The sequence below is a fragment of the Moschus berezovskii genome, chromosome 9 (assembly GCF_049115385.1).
Source record: "Moschus berezovskii isolate FMDL1 chromosome 9, NW_MosBer_1.0, whole genome shotgun sequence".
NCBI lineage: Eukaryota > Metazoa > Chordata > Mammalia > Artiodactyla > Moschidae > Moschus > Moschus berezovskii.
In genome coordinates, this window is record NC_142468.1 from 1917560 (window position 1) to 1940498 (window position 22939).

At 45.1% G+C, this 22939-nt stretch overlaps 1 protein-coding gene across 11 annotated transcripts in view; it reads left to right on the forward strand.

Moving 5' to 3' along the window:
• EFCAB11 (EF-hand calcium binding domain 11) overlaps positions 1 to 22939 on the forward strand; it is a 206501-nt gene that overhangs the window by 156949 nt on the left and 26613 nt on the right. For 4 of the 11 annotated variants that reach the window (XM_088839373.1, XM_088839378.1, XM_088839380.1 and 1 more), the window contains one exon: positions 20014 to 20085. In XM_088839373.1, coding sequence (XP_088695499.1) covers positions 20014 to 20085 — 72 coding nt within the window. Of the gene's footprint in view, positions 1 to 19324; positions 19979 to 20013; positions 20211 to 22939 lie in introns of those variants that run through there. The other 7 variants (XR_016038154.1, XR_016038151.1, XR_016038155.1 and 4 more) reach the window with 4 other exon arrangements.

Genomic DNA, 22939 nt, shown 5'->3' on the forward strand with positions numbered 1-22939 from the left:
CTTAGCTAGTGACTTCAAGCAGTGGGAAGCTGGCAAAGTAGGGAAGAGGTGTTTGTGTGTGCACTGAGGGCTCGAGTGTGTGTGCTGACGGCTCGGGCATTTGTGTGTGTGTGTGTGTGTGGTTGGGGGGAGCGGTTCTTGTGCATGTGTATGGTGGGGGAAGAGATCTGATTACAAAGTAACAAATACTCCTTGTACAGTTATTTCCAAAATGGAAAAAGGTAAGAAAAAGAGAATAAAAACCAACCACATTCCTAGCAAATCAGGAACAACTGTTGTTAATATTTTAGTATGTAGTCTTTTTTGTTGCTCTACACATTTTTGTTAAAATAGATGAATTTTAGACCCCATACTTTTCAACCATTTTGCCATTTTCAGTTTATAAACAGCCTGCCTGCCTGGGAAGTCGCTTCAGTCCTGTCCGACTCTTTGTGACCCCGTGGACTGTAGCCCGACAGGCTCCCCTGTAGGTGGGGCTTTCCAGGCAGGAATCCTGGAGTGAGCTGTCCTGCCCACCTTCCTGACCCAGGGGGCAGGCCCACATCTCTGTGTGTCCTGCACTGGCAGGTGGGTTCTTTACCGCTGGCGTCACCTGGGAAGCCCCATAAATAGCCCTACAAGCAGCGTGTTTGTTCATACTGTTATTTCCTTCAGAGAGGTGCCTAGTTTGGGGAAGACCGTACTGGAGAGTATGAACTTAATTTTTTTCTCGTTTAGGACTCCTGGTTCTTCTCACTAAATTGCCTCATTGAAAACGACCCTGCCTCTCTAAGCGTCCGCCCCTCTGTGCTCTCACTGATGACTGAATGTTATTTATTTTTCAAATCTTTGATAAGCTAATAGGTGGAAACAGCATCTCATTTTTGTGTTTCCCTGATTGCTAGTTATATTGAATGTTTTCACATGTTGATTAGCTCTTTCCATTCCCCTTCTGTTAATTATCTATCCACGTCATTTGACTGTTTTCTCTTCTATTTGAGAATATTTCCATCTCCATTTTGATCACAGCTATTTTTCCAGTGTGCTATTTTCCTTTAATTTCTATAATGATTTTTTGATCCACAAAATTTTAAGTTTTCATGTATTCAAACCCGTGATCTTTTTCTTTAGTTTTTTTCCAGTGTTTTTATACTGAGAAAGTTTTCTGCATCTAGAGACCAGGTTAACATCCACTTCCATTTTCTTGGTTGGTTTGAATTTTCAGATTGTTTAGTGCTTTGGGACTTGGTTGTGTACTTAGCATGGGGTCATGATCTAAACGTTTGTGCTTCCAATTTGCTTGCCAGTTTCCCCTTTATCATTTGTTATAAGAGATAATCTCTGTTCATATAAAATGCCTCTATTATCACATTCTGTACTGAATTCTTTTACATACTAGGGGATCTTTCCAGGCTGTAATCCTCTCTCTTCCCACATTATTACACCAGGAACACACTCCCCCACCCCAGTTCTTCTGATATGTTCTGAAACCTGGTATTTCTTGTTTTCACATTGTTCTCGGCTCTTCCTGCCTATTTATTTTCCAGATGAATGGTAGAATCATTTTTGTGGAGTTCCAAAAACCTCCCTTTGGGGTTTTGATAAAAATTGCATTCAATCTATAAATTAATTGGGAAGAATTTGGCATCTTTACAGTGTTCGTCTTCCCATCCAGAAATACACACATGGACATTTAAAAATATCCTTTTGTATGTCTCCGTGGAATTTTGTAGTTTTCTTTACATAAATTCAACACATTTTTTATTAAAGTATTTTAAGATAATTTTATATATGGGATACCTTTTTAATGGAATCTTTTCCTCCTTTAGTCCCCCAGTGATTGCCAACTACTGACAAGAATCTAAGGGAAAAATATATTTGCTTCTTTTCAAGCTTATACTCTCAGAGATTTAGAAGTAGATCTGACTTTAAGTGTAACATAAAACTGGAGTCCTGAAAAGTCAGATTTATTTAAAAATCATGTAACTGATGGGACTTCCCTGGCAGTCCAGTGATTAAGACTCCATGCTCCCAATGCAGGGGTCATAGGTTCTATCTCTGGTTGAGGAACTAAGAGCCCATATTCTGTGGGTGTGGCCAAAAAAATTATCATGTAACTTATTACAGAAGGGCTTCTCTGATGGCTCAGTGGTAAAGAATCTGCCTGCCAAGGCAGGAGACTCAGGTTTGATTCCTGGATTGGGAATCTCCCCTGGAGAAGGAAACGGCAACCCCCTCCAGTATTCTTGCCTGGGAGATCCCATGGACAGAGGAGCCTGGCAGGCTACAGTCCACGAGGTCACAAGAGAGTCGGACAGGACTTAGCAACTAAACAACAATGATGAATTAGAAAAGTAGCTAACATATAAACACTCACAAGTGTCCACACTCTTTCCGCCGAGGACATCCAGAACGTCACTGTGCAAAGCCAAACTCACGATCTCCTCCCTCTGTTAATCTACGACTGCAGTAACCAATCACCCCAGCCTTGGTGACGTGACACACATTTGTCAGCGTTCCCTTCTGGAGGCCAGACATCCAAAATGGGCCTTGCTGGGCCAAAGTCAAGATGCCAGCAGGACTGCTGTGCACCGAGAGGCTCTAGGGGAAGAGTCACTTCCAGCTTCTGCAGGCCACCTGCATTCCTTGGCTCATGGCCCCTTCCTCCATGTCTAAAGCCAGCAGCTTAGCACCTTCCAGTCTCTCTCTGACTCATTACTGAGTCTTCTCCTTCCCTCTTCCACCTTTATGGACCCTTGAGATTACATGGGGCCCACCTGCATAGTCTAGGAATAACCTCCCATTGTAAGGTCAGTGACCTTAATTCTCTCTCTTAATACAACCCTCTCCCCGCTTTCCCATGGACCCTAACTGTGCATTTCAGGGATTCAGACACGGACATCTTTGGAGGGCCATTATTCTGCCTGACTCAGCAAGGATGCACTTTCAAAATGCTGATTTAAGCACGTTAGCCCTCTCCCTGAAGCAGTTCAGCAACTCCCTACAGCCCTCTGGATTATGAGCAGAGTCCTTAAGTAGCCCACCAGGTCCTGAGCAATCTGTCACCCTGCAGTCACTGACTGGACTCCATGCTCCTCATGTGCACTCTGGCCGGAAGGCTTCTTCCAGTTCCTTGAATGTTCTTGCTGTCTCTTGCCTTGAGGCCTTTGCACATGCTGTCCCCTCTGCTGGACAGCTCCTCCCTGCCCTGCGCCTCCCTGTTAACTCCTAACTCTGATCTCAACCCCATCTGTTTCCCGGATGGGGAAAGCGGTCAGGGACTGCTTCCTGACCTCCGCGCCGGCTCCTCTATCCTGCCCTCTCTGGCGCCTTCTTCTCTCTCCCAAGGTGCTCAGCTTCCCTGGTGGCCCAGATGGTAAGGAATCTGCCTGCAACGCAGGAGACCCGGGTTCGATCCCTGGGTTGGGAAGATCCCCTGGAGGAGGGCATGGCAACCCATTCCAATATTTTTGCATGGAAAATCCCCACGAACAGAGGAGCCCGGCAGGCTGCAGTCCATGGAGGTCACAAAGAGTCAGACACGACTGAGCGACTAAGCACAAGGCACTTAGCACACTGGTGATTCTCCTGTCTTTAATTATTTACTTCTCTCCCTCGCTGGACTAAAAGCTGCAAGGGACTCTTTCTTTTTGGCTCAGCCCTACATCTTCAGCACCTCACGCTCCTGGTTCACAGTGGCTTTCAGGGTGTATCTGATGAACGAATAAATGAACTCAAGGGTCTATTTTATAATATAATATTTTAAATTTTATTTTACTACTTATCTATTTTTGGCTGTGCTGGGTCTTGCTTGCTTTATGTGAGCTTTCTGTAGGTGCAGCGAGCAGGGACTATTCTGCAGTTGCGGAGCACGGGCTCTAGGGCAGGCAGGCTTCAAGAGTTTTATCACATGGGCCTGGTTGCTCCGTGGCACGTGGAATCTTCCCAAACCAGGGATTGAACCCATGTCCCCTACACTGGCAGGTAGATTCTTATCCACTGTACCACCAGGGAAGTCCTCAAGAATCTATTTCTAAGAGAAAGGATTTTTAGTGGATGTGTTCATTGGCACAGATATACAAGCAGAAAGACCGGGGCATTTCTAAAGCCCAACAGACATGTCAGTTATTATAGATCCATTTGGTAATGTCACGTGTGCTCAGTTGCTCAGTGGTGTCCAACTTTTATGCGCCTCCATGGACCATAGCCCGCCAGACCCCGCTGTCCATAGAGTGTCCAGGCAAGAATCCTGGAGTGGGTTGCCGTTTGCTACTCCAGAGGATAAAATCATATACAGTCATTAAAGTGGAAATAATCAAGACTATAATGATGGGGGTAAATGTTTCTAGTACATTTAAATTAGCAGGATGCAGAATTTCTTACCCTAATCAGAAAGCAAAGTGCCACAGTGATCACAGTAATTGGTTTAAGACTATTAGAGAGTAAGTGATATTGCTCTTCTCCCATTTCCAAACTTTCCTATTCACAAGTTCAATACAGCACATGGTCTTTGAATACCAGTGTGTGTCAGGCACTGTGTCAATTCTAAGAACCACACGGGTGAATCAAATGTAATAAAATGTAAAAACTGCAAGTTTACAATCAAGTGAGGAGGAAAACTAATAATAATATAATGCAGATGGCCTAACATCCATGGACTATCACTGTATTTGAAAAACATGGATTCCTTTACCACAAGAAACCATAGCACCACAGGCTAAGAAAGTACTTTTAGATTAGGTTCATCATCATTATGGCATTAAAATTTTTAATTTTGGGGGGGATTGTAGGAGTAGATCCATTTTGTTTAGGTTTTGAAGGAGATTTCCTTAATTGTCTTTCTAGTCCTTGAAAGTGAAAGTGAAAGTCACTCAGTCGTATCCAACTCTTTTCGACCCCATGGACTTTGGGGTGAAGTCCATGGAATTCTCCAGGCCAGAATACTGGAGTGGGTAGCCTTTCCCTTCTCCAGGGGATCTTCCCAACCCAGGGACTGAACCCAGGTCTCCTGCATTGCAGGTGGATTCTTTACTGAGATATCAGGGAAGTCCCTTTTTCTAGTCCTTAATCACCACTTTCTAAGACACAGACTGTATACCCCACAAGGAAAACACCTGGGATCGTAATGCGTTTTTCCTGGTCCCTTGGTTCAGCTACATTAAAAAGTCGTGTGCAGGTGGGCACGAGGACTCCGCTGACGCTGCTTCATGCAGACTCGTTCCCAAGTCAGTGTGTCCGCGGCCCCAGTTCTGGGGACTGGAAAGTGTCTCCCAGCATGGCTTCTCTCGGCTCCGTCTGCTCGTACTCAGGCACTCGGTGACTCTGCCTCCGCGCTGCGCATAATGTAAATACTCAGTGTGTTTAATAAATATCCTCAAATAGCCCCGTGGAGTTGTTACTAACTCACTCCGCCAGCACCGATCAGCACTTACTGTCTTGAATGATTGTTGGGATCTTTTTTAGTGGCTGGAATACTCCATAATCAATGATGTGGCCCTGCCTGGAGGCAGGAGAGACGGGATAATGGGAGGGAAATGTCACACTGGATGGGGCCAGTAATTCGAATCCCTGAAATCCATATTGCTGGGGCCGTTTATGGGCGAGTCCAGTTTCTTCCCAAGACTAGGAAGAGCCCCACCCCAACCACGACACACAAACACACACACACACCCCCTCACAGTCCTAATGTGATTTACACGTTACTGAAACCCAGCCATGAGCCAGCTTGTGTTCTCAGCCTAAAACCTTTGAAGACTCTCCCTGGCCCTCCCACCCACTCTGGAAGGCAAATGTCATGCCAGCTTCCGACACTGTGATCACCCCCTGGAGAGTGGACTGTCAGTCCTGGCAGGTGGGGAGAGGTCTGTCAGGACAAGAGGGTCATGCACTTTGTGGGACCTCATTAAGGCTGGGGGAAGAGGTACAGCCCTTCTTCCTCCCCCATCCTCACACTCACCGTGGGAGTTACTCTTTCAGGGAAAGAGAAGTCCTGTTTCCTAGCAGGTTTCAGTGCTAAAGTATTCTCTCTGTGCTTGGACTTGGGGGTCACTTGATCTTAGCCTAGGATTTGACTGATTTGGCCATGTTCATTCTCTTTTCATTTCATAATTTTCTAAACATTTGCCATGTGCCCTCTGAACCGTCATCTCTTTTGGCTTAAATTCTCATAGGAAAAGCCCTCGTGTTCGTTCCATTTGGTGTGCCTTTGCCATTACAGGTGGCCTTTGTGAACAGGGTACTTCTGATAATCTGAGGGAATTGTTGCATTATGAAATGTTTCATTTTTTTAATGTTGCTTATCATTGTCCACAGACCCAGAGGTTTTAAATGCTGAGAGTATGTTGTAAACAAAGCCATCAATAATTTATTATAATTATGCAGAAGTAAGGCCAGATTTTCCATTGGCTCAGTGATGCACAGCAAGTGGCCTGAGAGGTGAAATCTTAGTTTTCCCAAATCGATTATTTAAAACTGTAGTGTGAACAGTTAAAAATCTTCTATTTATAAATTCCTGTACTCTTCATTTAGTGAAAAAAATAACACTATGCCCTGACTTGATAGAATTTTCAGACAATGTTCCTGTAACCAAGTTATTAATATATAGAGTTAATCCCTTGGATTACTGGTGCGTCTCTGCTAACACAGGATGAGAATATCTTTCAGGATTTGGCCATGCCACAGTCCCTGGGGTGACTGTCAGGTCCTGTACACTCCTTTGAAATGTGAGGGCTTTTAATTAGAAGGAACAATGGATATTCTTTCTTTCTATATTATTATATTATTATCATTCTGTTGCCAGAACTCCCAGTGGCATCTAATTGCAAGGGAGGCTGGAAAATGTGGCTTAGCTATGTTCTCAGGAAGAAAAGGAAACAAGTTTTGTTGAACACATAGCAGACTCTGCCATGGAAACAGACTCCAGCCATCCCGAAATGGATAAACAGAGGGTCAATGATCCCAGCTCCTTTTCCTACCAACCTGTTTTATCCCCACCAACTTGAAATGCCTCTTTTGATCACTGCTGAATTCCCATGTGTGTGTGTGTATGTATGTACATCTGGATGCCATTCTCATTCATTAATTCCTGGGCCATAAGCACACTGAGGCTTTATATTTTGTTTTGATATCATTAATATTTTTTGGAAAAAATATTCTCCTGGCCTATTTCTTTATCCAGATAAACTTTAGATTCAGTTTATCTGCCTTCCTGAAAAAAGGAAAGCACAAATAAACAAATTCCACAGCCCCCCATCATGTATTATTAAAGATATATTCTACTCGAAAACATCATACTACTAGAGAAAATGAGCATCACCTGACAATCGGTGTTTTCTGACTCCGAGGAAGTATGCTTTTGAAAAAACAAGCTTCCCTTTCCGACAGGGGCTAACAGCATTATCAGCAGGGCATTTATAAATGGCTCGATGTTTAGAGTTCATATTTCATCTTCAACTCTATTTGTTGCATTAGCAAAATGAAGCTCATTAAGCTTTATTCTTTTAGTCCATCTCTCCAAGCATCTGAACCCACTAATACTCAGCTTTCTTGTCTGGAAGTATGTAATCTTTCCTACATCACACTTGAAAGTTCAGCTCATTCCTAAACCTCCAATCAAGGCTATGAACTTGTTGTTTTCAGAGAGGCCACATCTGTGCACAGAACCATTACGCCATCTGTTAAAGTGGCCAGAGTTCATTTTATTGCCTCCTTTGTGGAAGGACTTGTACTGTAAAAGCATGTGTTATTGAAAACATAATTTTCCTCATCATTATGCTTGCTTTCTAGCCGGATCATAACCTGCTAGAAGTCTGTAGAGCATAGTGTGAAAAGCTCTTCAGAAGAGCTGTTCTTAAGAGATTAAATGATTGCCATCTCTGGCCCACTTCTGTTATCTCATAATCAAGTTCATGATGATACTAGATATCTCAGCTGAAGTGATTATATATTTGAAATAGAAATGGCTTTCTCTCCATTCATATTTCACACTGTTGAAGGCAGGATCACTTTTTTTCCTATTTATATTTATATATGTTTATGGATCTTTACACCTGTCCGCAGGGTTGAAGACTCAAAACTACTTTTTAAAAGCTAAAAATGGCTGATTGGGGGTTAGCTTGCCATTTTAGACTTTTAGTACAAATACACTAGTAGTAGATTGAGATCCAGCGTAGATTTATCAAAATGTAGAGGTGTATCAGCTTAGCAATCATAGCCCAGCCATTCGGCTTGACCAGCGAGAAGCTTGGAATTCACAGCAGCTGAGACACTTGCCCAGGGTCACCCAGCCTCGCTGAGACAAAAGCTCACTCCTGGGCCTTTTCTGGTGGACCACACTGCTCCCTGCTGTATTGAGAGCAGGCCTCTTAGACAGATATGGCATGTGGAGGGAACAGAGGACCTAGTGATGCAAAAGTATAGGAACCAGATTTTTTTATTAGTAGTTCAGAGAGACTCACTTTGGTTTTTGTTCTTTATCCCTAAAGCTCTCTGATATAAGCTATTTTCTGCCATCACAATTTCTCTTCCAGAGACTCAAACTGAGTAAAAAGATCACGTCACTATGTATTAGTGGTTCTGCTAAAACACTTGATAGAGAAGGAATATGAAACTCTTTGCCAGAAATGAGACTGTGGGCTACATGTTGATTGCATTTATCCACATGTGCACAAGTAGTCAATAATCAGACATTCCGAAAGTAAATTCTTTCCTCCTTTTAAAATACCTCTAGCTTTAAATAAGACTCCTTGTTTTAAAAACTAGTAAATAGGAAAAACTGAATCATTATTTATGGTTAATCACTTTTGCCAGCTGTGACTGCATTTCATATCCATTTTTCTTTTTTTTCTTGGACTGGAGAATCTATTCTGTCACTGTTTAGGGAAAAAAATATATTGGTCCCATCAATAGCTTCCTTCAGCACATAATCACAGCTAAGGCAGTGTAAACAAAGATTTTTGTTGGATTGCAGTGAGAAAGTAACTTTAGAATGCAGAATTATGGAGACTAATCCAGCATCTTCAGATAGCAACCAAAGGGAAAATCTGAGTTATTTCAGGGTTTCTTTCAAAATGGAATAATTATTTTAAAAATATTGAATTTATGAGTATCTACTCTATAGCTATCAAGTTCCAGATATTGCAAAGTTTAGAAAAGATTTCAGGTGGGATACCTGACATGTCAGGATGCTTTTATTTGCACGCACCAGGAAATACTTTTTAGACTGCTTTTAACAACCCAGGGAATTTATTGGATCAGGTAACTAAGAGTTTTGAAACTGGGCAAGGTTCAGGCCTGGTTGATTAGGCTCCAACTCACTCTGTAATTCTTCTGACTCTTCCCTTCACTGTATGTAGCACCATTTTCAGGCTGATAATTGACCATGAAAAGCAGATGTATAAATTTTTAGATCAGTGACTCAGAGAACTGTTATAGAAGTTGTACTCTTCTGTCAGGAAAATGACTGATGGAAGGTCATGTCATCTCTGCATCCCAGCTGTCCAGTGAGAGAGCTTCTTCCTTCTCAGCTGACAAACAAAATGCCCAGGCTTCATTATGACTGACCCAACTCTTTCCCCAGAATCTACCTGCCAATGTAGGAGACACAGGAGATGTTCAATCCCTGGGTCAGGAAGATCCCCTGGAGTAAGAAATGGCAACCCACTCCAATATTTTTGCCTGGAGAATCCCCAGGAACAGAGAGGAGCCTGGCAGGCTACAGTCCTTGGGGTCACAGAGAGTCAGACACAACTGAGTAGCTGAGCATACGCACACGACTCTTTACCCATCAGCGTGGTCAGAGGAGGAATGTCATGTCCTCATTAGTGAATGACCCCCAAACCAGTCACTATAGTAAGGCGAGTGGGATTAAACTGGTTGGCTTAAGCCATTGGGATCCCGCTTCCGGAACTTGGGGTGGGGATCCATTCACCCAAACCACAGCTGAGTAGCACAGGTGACGGGGAAGTAACCAGCATGCACTGTGTCTCTCATCTAGGAGGCAGAACCCGGTCCTAAGGAGGCCAGAGTTTTGCCTGGCTTGTGTCATGCTTTCTTCCTGGCCAGCCTTTTATCCTGCATAGTTCATCCTAAGTAGCCAATTCCACCACCTGCCCACGACCAGTCCACAGCTATACCTCTGTATAGCTGTGGCAGGAGAAGGCAGGAGAACACTCTTCTATTGAGGTATACACGGTCCTCACCTAAAGTCTAAATACCATGTATTGTTGGCAGACTAATTACTATTAAATAAGGCATGCGCATGAGACAGTGAAGAGAAGATTGTCTTTTTCTGGCTGGCCTTGGCGTTTCAATTGCCTGAAACTTCAAACTTCAGAGCTCTTCTGAAAGGCAATGTTTAATTTGCTCTAAAAGTCAGTTCCCAAAGAGAAGAAACTGATGTGTTTCAATAGTGAGCTCCCTGTTACCTGAACGAGACTCTGCTGTGACATGCTACCGCTGACGGCAATGTAAATGCCTCTTCATCTCTCGAACTTTCCTCTGCGTCAGCCTGAGATCTTCCTGAAAGCAGAGCTTTCGATGAGGGCTGCGCGCAGGTTGCTTGTTTGGGGTACAGCGTCGGGGAGCAAGGGTGGAACGGTGAGTGAGGGCTAGCCTGAGGTGAAGCAGGGCTTCCCTGAGTCCACAGAGCCGCCCCAGAAGGGCCAGAGGACAGCGGATCCACTGACAGCGGTCCCCTCACGGGTCAGGAATCACCTGGGGGCGCGAGCGCCTTTTTTCATACCTGGGCTGTGCGGGCGAGGCCGGCCCGGGGACGGTTGGAAGCGCTTGGCGACGGGAGGCACTGCGGCAGAAGATGCGCGGCGACAGCGAGGCGCGGACGCGCTGAGGGGGAGGCGCGCGACGGCCGCCGAGGGGCCGCGGAGGACCGGAAGCCGGCCGCACGCTGCTTCCGGCCGCCCGCGCGCATGCGCGGCCTCCCCGAACACGCGCCTGGGACCTGCTAGAGTTAGCGCGTCGCCGACCGAACGGCCGCCGAGCCCACGCGCGTCTCGTCAGCGAGGAGGCTAGCCGGCGGGCGGGACCCGCTCCCGGAGGGGCAGGGCGCTGACGGGCTGACGGGCGCCGGCTCCGACGGCCGCCGCGCGCGCCCAGCAGGGGCTCCTCGCCTGGAGGGCCAGTGTAGCTCTCGCCGCCGTTCAGTCAGCGTGACAGCCCTGACCCTAACATAACCGCAGTTTTGACTTTTTCCTTTAAATTACTCCGTGAAGAATCAGAGAGAAAGAGGGCCTCTCTCCCTTTCCCCCGCCCCTCCAGTTCTACTCAGAAAGATTCTCTCATCTCCGTCTTTGCCTCCACGTTAAATTTCTCATCCATGTTTCAGGTGAGCGAAATGGGGCGTCAACTTCCAACACCCGCGTGACTATCCCAGTGACCCAGAGTAACTGCCGACCGTCCGCCTGTGTGCTGCGAACACAGACGTGCCCGCCGCTGGCTCTGTTAGCACCCCGAGGGCTTGCCTCCCCAGAGGTCTTCTCTGGGCTTCACTCAAAACCTTGGTGTCTGCCGGGCAGATCACTGAGGCAACTATCTGCTTAATCTCGCCAAGAAACTGGAGTGCCTCCCCTGCCCTGAAATCACTTGTTTGGGGCCGGGGGATGTCTTTAAAGCAGTTTTCCAGTAAGTGTAGATTTAGCTGGAATGTTCCAGAGAATGGCCTCCACCTCTGCCTCCTCTCAGTTCAGTTCAGTCGCTCAGTTGTGTCCTACTCTTTGCGACCCCATGAACCTCTGCACACCAGGCCTCCCTGTCCATCACCAACTCCCGGAGTTCATTCAAACTCATGTCTGTTGAGTCGGTGATGCCATCCAACCATCTCATTCTCTGTCATCCCCTTCTCCTCCTGCCTTCAATCTTTCCCAGCATCAGGGTCTTTTCCAATGAGTCAGCTCTTCGCATCAGGTGGCCAGAGTACTGGAGTTTCAATTTCAACATCAGTCCTTCCAGTGAACACCCAGGACTGATCTCCTTTAGGATGGACTGGTTGGATCACCTTAGTCCAAGGGACTCTCAAAAGTCTTCTCCAACACCATAGTTCAAAAGCGTCAATTCTTGGGTGCTCAGCTTTCTATATAGTCCAACTCTCACATCCATACGTGACTACTGGAAAAACCATAGCTTTGACTAGTCAGACCTTTGTTGACAAAGTTTTGTCTCTGCTTCTTAATATGCTATCTAGGTTGGTCATAGCTTTCCTTCCAAGGAGCAAGCGTCTTTGAATTTCATGGCTGCACTCACCAGCTGCAGTAATTTTGGAGTCCAAAAAAATAAAGTCAGCCACTGTTTCCCCATCTATTTGCCATGAAGTGATAGGACCAGATGCCATGATCTTAGCTTTCTGAATGTTGAGTTTTAAGCCAACTTTTTCACTTTCCTCTTTCACTTTCTTAAAGAGGCTCTTTAGTTCTTCACTTTCTGCCGTAAGGGTGGTGTCATCTGCATATCTGAGGTTTTGATATTTCTCCCGGAAATCTTGATTCCAGCTTGTGGTTCCTCCAGCCCAGTGTTTCTCATGATGTACTCTGCATAGAAATTAAATAAGCTGGGTGACAATATACAGCCTTGACATACTCCCTTTCCTATTTGGAACCAGTCAGTTGTTCCATGTCCAGTTCTAACTGCTGCTTCCTGACCTGCATACAGGTTTCTCAGGAGGCAGGTCAGGTGGTCTGGTACTCCCATCTCTTTCAGAATTTTCCAAGTTTATTGTGATCCACACAGCCAGAGGCTTTGGCATAGTCAATAAAGCAGAAATAGATGTTTTTCTGGAACTCTCTTGCTTTTTTGATGATCCAGCGGATCTTGGCAATTTGATCTCTGGTTCCTCTGCTTTATTTAAAACTAGCTTGAACATCTGGAAGTTCACAGTTCATGTATTCTAGCTCTGTGGTTTTCAACCAGGGATAGTTTTGTCCTGCGACCCTCCCAGGAGACACCTAGCAATATCTGGAGACAGTTTTGACTGTCCCAGTGGGGAAGGGTCCTCCTGGCATCAGATGGATAGAAACCAGGGATGCTGCTAAACACCCTACAGTGCACAGGCCCGACAGCCCTCACGGCAGAGTGATCCAGCCCCAAATGTCAACAGCACGGAGATTGAGAAATCCTGCTCTATTGACAATTTAGACATTGTGAAATAAAGTCACTTGTTTAGAAAATTCAGACCAAAAAGAAAGGAAATACTCCTTCAGTTGAAAAAGAGAGCAATATTAAAGAATATTTTAATCCAAAACAGTCCATAAGACAAATTTGTGTTTAGTTTATAATCTTCCACTTCTGCCCAAATGAATATAAATGTTTATGAGATTACAGTTATGATATATGTAGTATGTATTCTTGTTTCCTCTCACATCCATGCATGACCACTGGAAAAACAGTCTTGACTAGACGGACCTTGGTTGGCAAAGTAATGCCTCTGCTTCTTAATATACTATCTAGGTTCGTCATAACTTTCCTTCCAAGGAGTAAGCGTCTTTTAATTTCATGGCTGCAGTCAGCCTCCGCAGTGATTTTGGAGCCCAAAAAAATAAAGTCTGACACTGTTTCCACTGTTTTTCCATCTATTTCCCATGAAGTGATGGGACCAGATGCCATGATCTTTGTTTTCTGAATGTTGAGCTTCAAGCCAACCTTTTCACTCTCCTCTTTCACTTTCATCAAGAGGCTTTTGAGTTCTTCTTCACTTTCTGCCATAAGGGTGGTGTCATCTGCATATCTGAAGTTATTGATATTTCTCCCAGCAATCTTGATTCCAGCTTGTGCTTCTTCCAGCCCAGCGTTCCTCCTGATGCACTCTGCATATAAGTTAAATAAGCAAGCTGACAACATACAGCCTCGACATACTCCTTTTCCTATTTGGAACCAGTCTGTTGTTCCATCTACAGTTCTGACTGTTGCTTCCTGACCTGCATACAGGTTTCTCAAGAGGCAGGTCGTGAAGAAAGCTGATTGCTGAAGAATTGATGCTTTTGAACTGTGGTGCTGGAGAAGACTCTTGAGAGTCCCTTGGACTGCAAGGAGATCCAACCAGTCCATTCTAGAGGAGATCAATCCTGGGTGTTCATTGGAAGGACTGATGCTAAAGCTGAAACTCCAATACTTTGGTCACCTCATGCGACGAGTTGACTCACTGGAAAAGACTCTGATGCTGGGAAGGATTGGGGGCGGGAGGAGAAGGGGACGACAGAGAATGAGATGGCTGGATGGCATCACCGACTCGATGGACATGAGTTTGAGTGAACTCTGGGAGTTGGTGATGGACAGGGAGGCCTGGCATGCTGTGATTCATGGGGTCGCAAAGAGTCGGACACGACTGAGTGACTGAACTGAACTGATTCTTGTTTCCACATAAAAACATCACTTTTATTGTCTTTATATCATTTCAATAGAGAATATTCCGTTGTTTCAACTCCTTCACTGTTTGTTTCTCTCCTTCCTTTTTTTTTTTAAAGTAACTTTAGCAAAAGCATGTACTCTGATTTGAAATCTGACTTTGGAGACCTAGCAATGGGGCACTTGTGAATTATTTTACAACGAAAAGTGTTTTCAAAACATTACAAGGAATTAAGTGTTAAAAGTGTTAGCCTCTCAGTCATGTCCGACTCTTTGAGACCTCATGGACTGTAGCCCACCAGGCTCCTCTGTCCGTGGGATTCTCCAGGCAAGAATACTGGCCTGGGTTGCCATGCCCTTCTCCAGGGGATCTTCCTGACCCAGGGATTGAACGCAGGTCTCCTACATTACAGGCAGATTCTTTACCTTCTGAGCCACCAGGGATGCCCGATACAAGAAACTGGTATGATGTAGATGCTGTTGCATAGGAACACGTACTACTTGTGAGAAACATTTGCTATTTATGTCTTTTTTAAATTTAAAAACAACCTGTTTTTCTCTAGAATATAATGTCAGAGCAGCAGTACAGCTGAGCTTAATAAAAATTTCACAGTATGAAACTCTGGCACCTTCAAAGTGGGGACCACTTAGCCTCTAGATCACAGGGAAACATCTCGTCTGGGCTAAGTCCACGCCACATCCCACAAAGGAGAGAGAATCTTGCTTAACAAATCGGGATGTACAAAGACAAATGCTGAAGCTTATGGTGACAGAAGTAATTATAACCACTTATCTGACAAGTCCAAAAAATGTCAGAATTTTAACAGATAAGAAAACTGTTGGGATTCAGATGAATGGACAGAGTGTAGACCTGCCTGAAATTCTCAGTGTATCACACTGTCACCCTGGGTTCTCTGCCCTTCGAAGTCCAGATAGGATTGCCTGGAACTCCCATTCCACTCCCTGTGGAATTTTACAGCACTTTATAAGGTTTTGCAAGTTTCTGGAAGGCCTGTGGCTCTGAGTTCTCATTTCCCTCTGAGCTCGTTCAGTTGATGGGTCATCTTCCCCCACCCCACCCCCGCCCACTGACTTTTCCAGCTCTACTGCACCCGCGCAGACTGAACTCATCGCTGAACTCTAGCCTCAGTGCCAGATTTGGTGCTCACACCCCAACCACACCATCCCCTCTCAGACTGTGTGGCTGTCACAGTCCTTGGTGAAGACAAGAGAGAAGTTATGACATGCAACACGAACAACCTCAGAGTACGCATAAACGTAGCACGGCGCCTTCCTTGGGCCAGTTCCCCTCTCATCGCATCCCAGCCTCCTCCCCAGCCATCAGTAGACCTTTCTTCTTGCATCTCTCTCTCTCTTTTTTTTCTCCTCACCACATGGCATTCGGGATCTTAGTTCCCTGACCAGGGATTGAACCTGTGCCCCTTGAAGTGGAAGGTTGATGTCTTAACCACTGGACCACCAGGGAATTCCCTCTGTTATCTTTCTTGTCATCTCCTCCACCCAGATGGTCCTAAAATGTTCATACTGAGTTACACAAAGCAGTTCAACTCTCTGGAGTTCCTAGTCCCCAGATCAATTCCAGCTCTCCCTTTGCATCTCAAAAACAAGCAAATCAAAAAGTCTTTAATTTACCTGGGTTTACATGTCTAGAAAGCATTTACTGTTGTTCGTGGCAATTTATTTTCCTTTCATCTATCTTTATAAACTGTTCATTCCTTTAAAAATTCAGCTGTGAGATATAAGCCTCTGTGTTTGTGTGTATGTGTGTGTGTATCAAAGTGAAAGTCGCTCAGTCGTGTCCAACCCTTTGCAACCCCATGGACTGTATAGTCCATGGCATTCTCCAGGCCAGAATACTGGAGTAAGTAGCCTTTCCCTTCTCCAGGGGATCCTCCCAACGCAGGGATCCAACCCAGGTCTCCCGAATTGCAGGTGGATTCTTTACCAGCTGAGCCACAAGGGAAGCCCAAGAATGCTGGGGTGGGTAACCTATTCCTTCTCCAGCAGATCTTCCCGACTTAGGGATCGAATCGGGGTCTCCTGCATTGCAGGCGGATTCTTTACCAACTGAGCCACCAGGGAAGTGTGTGTGTGTGTTTATTCAGGCTTATATTTCATTTGTGTGTGTGTGTATATATATATACATGTACATATATTCCTATATCCAGTAAAAGAGCAGTTATTTAAGTGGCTTCAAGTGCTTGAGCTTCAGCTATAGGGCAGGTCCGATGCAGGCGTGCCCAGTGTTTTGCTATAGTTTCCACCTTCCTGCTCTTCGTCTCCTAATTGTTCAGCCTGACACTCTAGGGGTTCTTCCCATTCGTGGCTCTTCTTCCATTCATTGCAACCTCAGTTTTTGGAGTCTGTCTCTCACTTGGACCCTCTTGCATCCGGTCTGTGTTTGCAGAATGCGTTTGGGCATGGACCCATGACTGACCGTTCCTTATGGGTCCCTGAGCGATGGCTCCTAGGTGCCACCATCAGAGTGTTACGTCTGCCTAAGATTTCGACTCTGTGAAAACAGTGATGACGTACTTTCTTTAATCCCCCCAAACCTCCTGGGAGGCAGTAGATATTCCAGAGTGTTGTCCACTGTCTCCCCAGATTCACTTATTCCACAAATCCATTCACTCTCTAAACCGTCATTGCCAACTGTGGGCCAAGAGATGGGGACCTTGCAGTGAACAAGAGCAAGTTCTTGCCTTCCCAGCGCTTCTTTTTAGTTGGAGCGATGCTGGTGGAATCTTTCAGTGCTGAATGTGTGTCAGTGACACCAAAACAGCACACTCTGGTTTCAGAAGGAGAGTGTACTCCTTTCAGAGTTAAACAGTGTAAACAGAAACAGTGAACCGTTTCGCATAGTGACGTCAGCTTCATCTCCCCAGCATCACTGATTCTGCCCACCAGCACATCTGCTCTTCCATCACCCAGCAATCTGAATGTGGGTGCTGTGAGAGCTTCCTTCTTTGGAATAATGCCGTCTGCAATGAAAAACAGTATTTTAGCTTTTAAAATTATAGCTCTGAAATGTGAATTTCCTCTTCATTCTCCTTGAGACGACCATTATATACATGTGATGAGGAAGGAAAAAGTCGGAAGACGGTATTTTACCATGTCTCATTCTAAATATAAAATGACGCTCCTCCATTCATCATAAAAATGCCACTCCAAGCTTTATGAATAAACTGTCCCATTCTAATACCTCTTGGTTTTACCGTAACCATTTTATGATGGGAAGCTTTGGCAAGAAAAATAAGAAGTTAATGCAATTACAAAAAGGTTATTTACTGAGAGAATCAGGCAAAGGGGTTTCCTTTTCTCCAAGTATTCAGCATCTCAATAAGTGAATAAATGCACAAACACATGTATATAGAAACAGTTTATCCTAAATATTACTTTTCTAAGTTATCCACTTAACTCACCCAGGAGATTTATAGTTCAACCATGCCAGTTCAGAGTGGAAAGAAAAAAGGCCATTTATCTAATCCAATTCCTTGGGAAAAAATACTTAGGCAATATTAAGAATCTTCAATTATCTAATTTAATAAAGGGGATGATTTACACTCTGTAGTCAGTAACATGTGATACTGATCATCTCTAATCCCTTAGAAGAGATCCGCCGTTCCACTTTTGGTCCTGCGCAGCATAAAATTGTCATGTATATTTCACCAAAAGAAGCAGCAAGAATAACGGACCCTACAGTCTGCAGTCATTTTACACTAACATACTGCAACATGGTTTTGCCCTGGGGCAGAGAAGCAGGGATTTTTCTTTACTTCAAAAGAGTGAAAAATTACTATCACTCTATCCCGTACCGTTATAGACTTCAGAGACTTTGGCATGAAATATTCAGAAAGTTTATTTTAGAATTCAATATTTTAAAAGCCTACTTTAAAACTATTACAGTGATTAGTGGCTCTGTTACTTGGACCAGTCCTTGCTTTAAAAAGCCCTTTGTCCTGGCTGATGCCATGTGGTGTTTGAGCAAAATACAGCTTGCGCCAGCCCAGGAGCACCACGTGAGGCGTGTAGGGCATTGCTTTAGAATGCCCCCGGAGAGGAGCTGTGACCCCAGCTCGCCGGTTATCTCTCAAACACACTCGTAAAGTAAGCACTGCTTCCACTGGGAGCAGCTGAACGTATTGCTTACACCACGGTTTTCTCCCTCTGCCCGGTGTTGTGTGAACTAGGGGGACTGAGCACCATTTCTCCGCTCCCTGTTCAAAGGAGCAGTGCCCCTGTCTCAGTGGCCCTAGGGACACTTAGGCACCACCCAGCTGAGGCCACCCACACCCTCAGCCGACCAGTCAGAGACTCATGCCTTCACCTTTCTTCCTAGGATCCAGAAAAGCTTATCGGGTGTTTGTGAGGAATTAACCGAGCTTCCAAGGCCACGAATGAAGTCAGTGAAAACTTCCGGAGCTTGAGTTAGCTGTGTGGTAGTTGCAACACAACCACTTCTGTCTGGAACATCCTATTTACATAGGGATACATGTGGGATAGAGTGTAAAGCCCACGTTTGGGAATTTGACCATCCTGACTTGAGTTTCACGTCTGTTACCAACACAGTGATCCTCCCAGCACATTGAACATCAGTGTCTGCAGAATGGGCCCGTCCTGGCGTCTGTGCACAGATTCAGTGAGATGGGCAGTATAAAGGCAGTGTGAGGCTAGATGCCAGTCACTATAGTTATTTAGTCCCAAAATGTTCACTCATTTGGCTGCTTCAGGTCTTAGTTTGTGGAATCTTCCTCATCGAGCGTGGGATCTCTTTTGTTAACTGTGGCCTGCATGATCTTTCTTAGCAGCAGGCAGGGTCTTTTAGTTGTGGCCTTTGGGATCTAGTTCCCTGACCAGGAATCTAACCGGGGCCCCCTGAACTGGGAGCAGGGAGTCAGCCACTGGACCACCAGATAAGTACCCCCAAAGGTTTTCCTTACCTCTTAATTGTTTTCTCCACACTTCTGTTGTGCAGTGTATGATGGGAGAAATCAAAATGGTGTTGGCGTGACTAAGAGCTCTCTGCCGTGGGGCCAGGAGACCAGTAAGGAAGTGTGACTTGCGGACATCGAGGTCCTTTGCCATCCAGAACACCTTCCAGAAACTCAAGATACTTACTGGACTCTTACCCTGAAACAACTTGTGAGTCCTCAAGGACAAATATTTTCCAGCTTGAGTCAGAGTCAATCACAGTTGTCACTGGGCAGCTTTTAACAACCCTGTGGCTTTTCATCTCTTCTTCAGGACACTTTCAGGGTTATCCAAGTTTGTATTTCCTGAATTGCAATTCTTTCAGAACCCAAGTAAACTCTCTTCTTCTTTGCAGCCTCCTGCCTTGCTTTTTTGGTTGACAGATGCATGTATATTTATTGACATATCACAGAAAAAATTTGCAGGATGGCTAGAAAAACTGTCAGTCCTGCCTTTTTTAATATAAAAAATATAACTGTGCATTTGGTGACATTCCTTTAAATGTATTGAATATATCATTTCTGTAGGTTTTAATAAATACTTTTTCCTTTCTTTCTCTCCTGAGGTATTATCAATGCCAGAAAAAAAAAAAGGATAGCCATTGACCTCAGCCTTCCCACAGATAAGACAGAGAAATGACATGCAGAAGTAGGGTGAAACTCACTGTAAATCACTTTCTGTTTCATTTTCCAGGGAAGTAGATCAAGACTCAGATGGTCATGTCAGCTTTAAAGACTTTGAATATGCCATGAACTCCGGACAAAAGTAAGCCTAACTATGGTGTACTGCTTTATGCAGCTTCTGGGGAGACCAGAATAGATGGTGATGTCAGATTCCACCCTAGCGACGGTGTCATACTGCATACCTTCCATTAAACTCTTTATGTGGTCTTCAGATGCTCACGACTGCTTGCATCTCAGACTCCTAGAGGTGGTTATTATGATTATCAGTCATCTTCTTCCATGTGGCCCTAGCCCTAAGTCCGGCTGCTGCTGGCACTGCCGCTGGGGTCGTCCCCAACCCTTCCTCTTCGCAGCCCCCGATTCCCACCCACATCACAGGCAGGGAGGCGCCACTCGTTTTCTGGTCCTCGACACCCCCCCAGAGGCTCCCTGGTCCTCAGCAGGTCCTAACCCCCAAGGAGAGGGTGTTTTTTTCATGGCAACAGTGCCGGTTTCCTTCGTGTTCAGCATCGGTTGATCAAATAATAGCACCTGCATGTACTGAGTGTTGACTGTGTTCCAAGCAGTGAGCAAGGTTTTGGAAGACCAAAGACTTCTCTAAGAAAAGGTATCATGGGATTTCCCAGGCAAGGATACTGGAGTGGGTTGCCATTTCCTTCTCCAGGGGGTCTTCCCAACTCAGGGATCAAACCCGTCTCCTGGTTGGCAGGTGGATTCTTCACCAACGAGCCACCTGGGAAGCCTACAGTATATCACTAGTATTCATCAACATCATCATCAAAAAATGGCCCTAGACCACTGGCTGTGTAAGACTGAGAGACAGATTGGGCTGTAACTAGTAAGTCTTTTCCAGCTGTTCACAGAGGAAGAACAGGGTGCAACAAGGATTTTGGGAGCAAAAACTTATCTGCAGAATCCATTAGAGTGACCTGGGCCTGGGGTTCTACAGCAGAACAGCAAGCCCTGGGCTGCCCTCTCCTGGACTCTGACTGGTTCTGGAAGGTTCTTCCATGCACCAAGGGTCTTAGCTATCTGTGTTCCTGTTCTCCATGCTCTGCCCATCCACACCTGGGATCTAGGGACTGTGACCCTGGACATTCAGCACTTATTTTAAATAAATACACATATCAGTACTAATATTTTATCTGTAAGTGTTCAGAATTCCAAACATTAACAGCACTGTGAACACATCTAGTTTAAGTCAAATTTAAAAGGATTAAAGGTCAGAGAAAAGTGTAAATTTGTCAAATAGAAACATTAACCAAGCATCCTTCTAACAGATTATTAGCAGATAAACTTAATAAACTGTCATAAATCAGAGGAACCTAAAGGGACTTCACAACTAAGTGTAATTTGGTGTTCTGGGTGGGACCATGGAATAGAAGAAGGGACATTAGGTAAACACTAGTGAGGTCTGGAATCTAGTTCATAATACTGTATCAATATTGGTTCATTGACTGATTGTGACACATGAACCATAGCCAAGGACACACTCAGAAAATAGTCATCACAGAGGAGACTGTGTACGTGTGTGGGAACTCTCTCTCCTAGCTTCACAATCCTTCTATAAACCTAAAACGATTCCAAAATAAAAAGGTTGTTAAAAAATAAAGTCTTATCCCAAAGTTAGTATATGCTAAGCATCCAAAATGAAGAAAACTTTGAAAATCGTTAAGAAGTGCAAGTGAAGTATCATTCAAGAAAAAAGTAGATCAGCAGTGTTGTGTACTTTTGGACAAATTGTTCTCACTGATGGAAAGCCCCTGGGCAGAGTTTTATTCACTTAGCATTTTTATTGTAGTTTGAATAGTTGAGTCATTGGTCTTCATCTCGGTACATAAGTGATCCTGCTTTTAAAATTTTCAATTTAAAAATTAGAGTAGTTCGCCAACAAAATGCCAGCATTCAGTAACTCCCAGGACACCACAACCTCGTACCGCAATGACCATTTGGACCTTGTTTCTCCCTGGAGACGTGACAGGAGAGAGGGAGAAGTCACGTCCTCCCGTTGAGTGGCAGGCATGAGGCCAGGGTGGGGACAGCTATTGGGCATCTCCTCGAACCCGGGATTAGTCCAGGCCCTCCTCGCTCTCGGTGACAGAAACCACCCCCAAACCAGCTTAGATGGAAAAGGAATTTGCTAGGAAATACTGGGCTAGCCTCTGAAGTCTAACATTGGAAGGGCAGTTGTGCTGCTGGGTTTCCAGGAAAACAAGAACCAACAGCACAAGTGCCTCTGGACTGTGCCCCTGTGCCATGGTCCCCGCCAGCCTCGCAGCATTCTCAATAGGAACCAGCCCGGGATCTGTCTCGTTCCAAGTGCAGACACCCTAGATAAAGAGGCTGCAGTTGGCTTGGAATCAGTCAACTCTGATTTATCTTGAGAATATAGATTTGATCCCTGGACACTCACCCAAGTGTGCTGAGGGCTGGTCACAGGGAGGGGAAGTCAAATATAATGTGTATGAGTGTATGTATGTGTGTGTGTGTGTGTGTGTTAGTCACTCATTCGTGTCCAACTCTTTGTGACCCCATGAACTGTAGCCCTCCAGGCTCCTCTGTCCATGGGATTCTCCAGGCAAGAACACTGGAATGGGTTGCTATTCCCTTCTCCAGGGGATCTTCCCAACCCAGGGATTGAATCTAGATCTCCTGAATTGCAGGCAGATTCTTTACTGTCTGAGCTACCCAGGGGAAGTCATTATATTCTCTTTTCTAGAAGAAAGCCACATGGCCTGGACCTTCTCTAGGAGGGAATTGATACCTAGGAGGGCCGGGTCTCCAGGCAGAGCACAGACCAATGGAGGGAGGGGAGCTGAGAAGCCACTCACGTCACCAGGTCATCCCTCCTATTGCCCCCCCAGAGCCCAGTGTCCATCCTCCTCCTGTGAGCCTCGCCCCGCTTTTCATGTCCGAGCCCCTGCCCCACCCTTTTC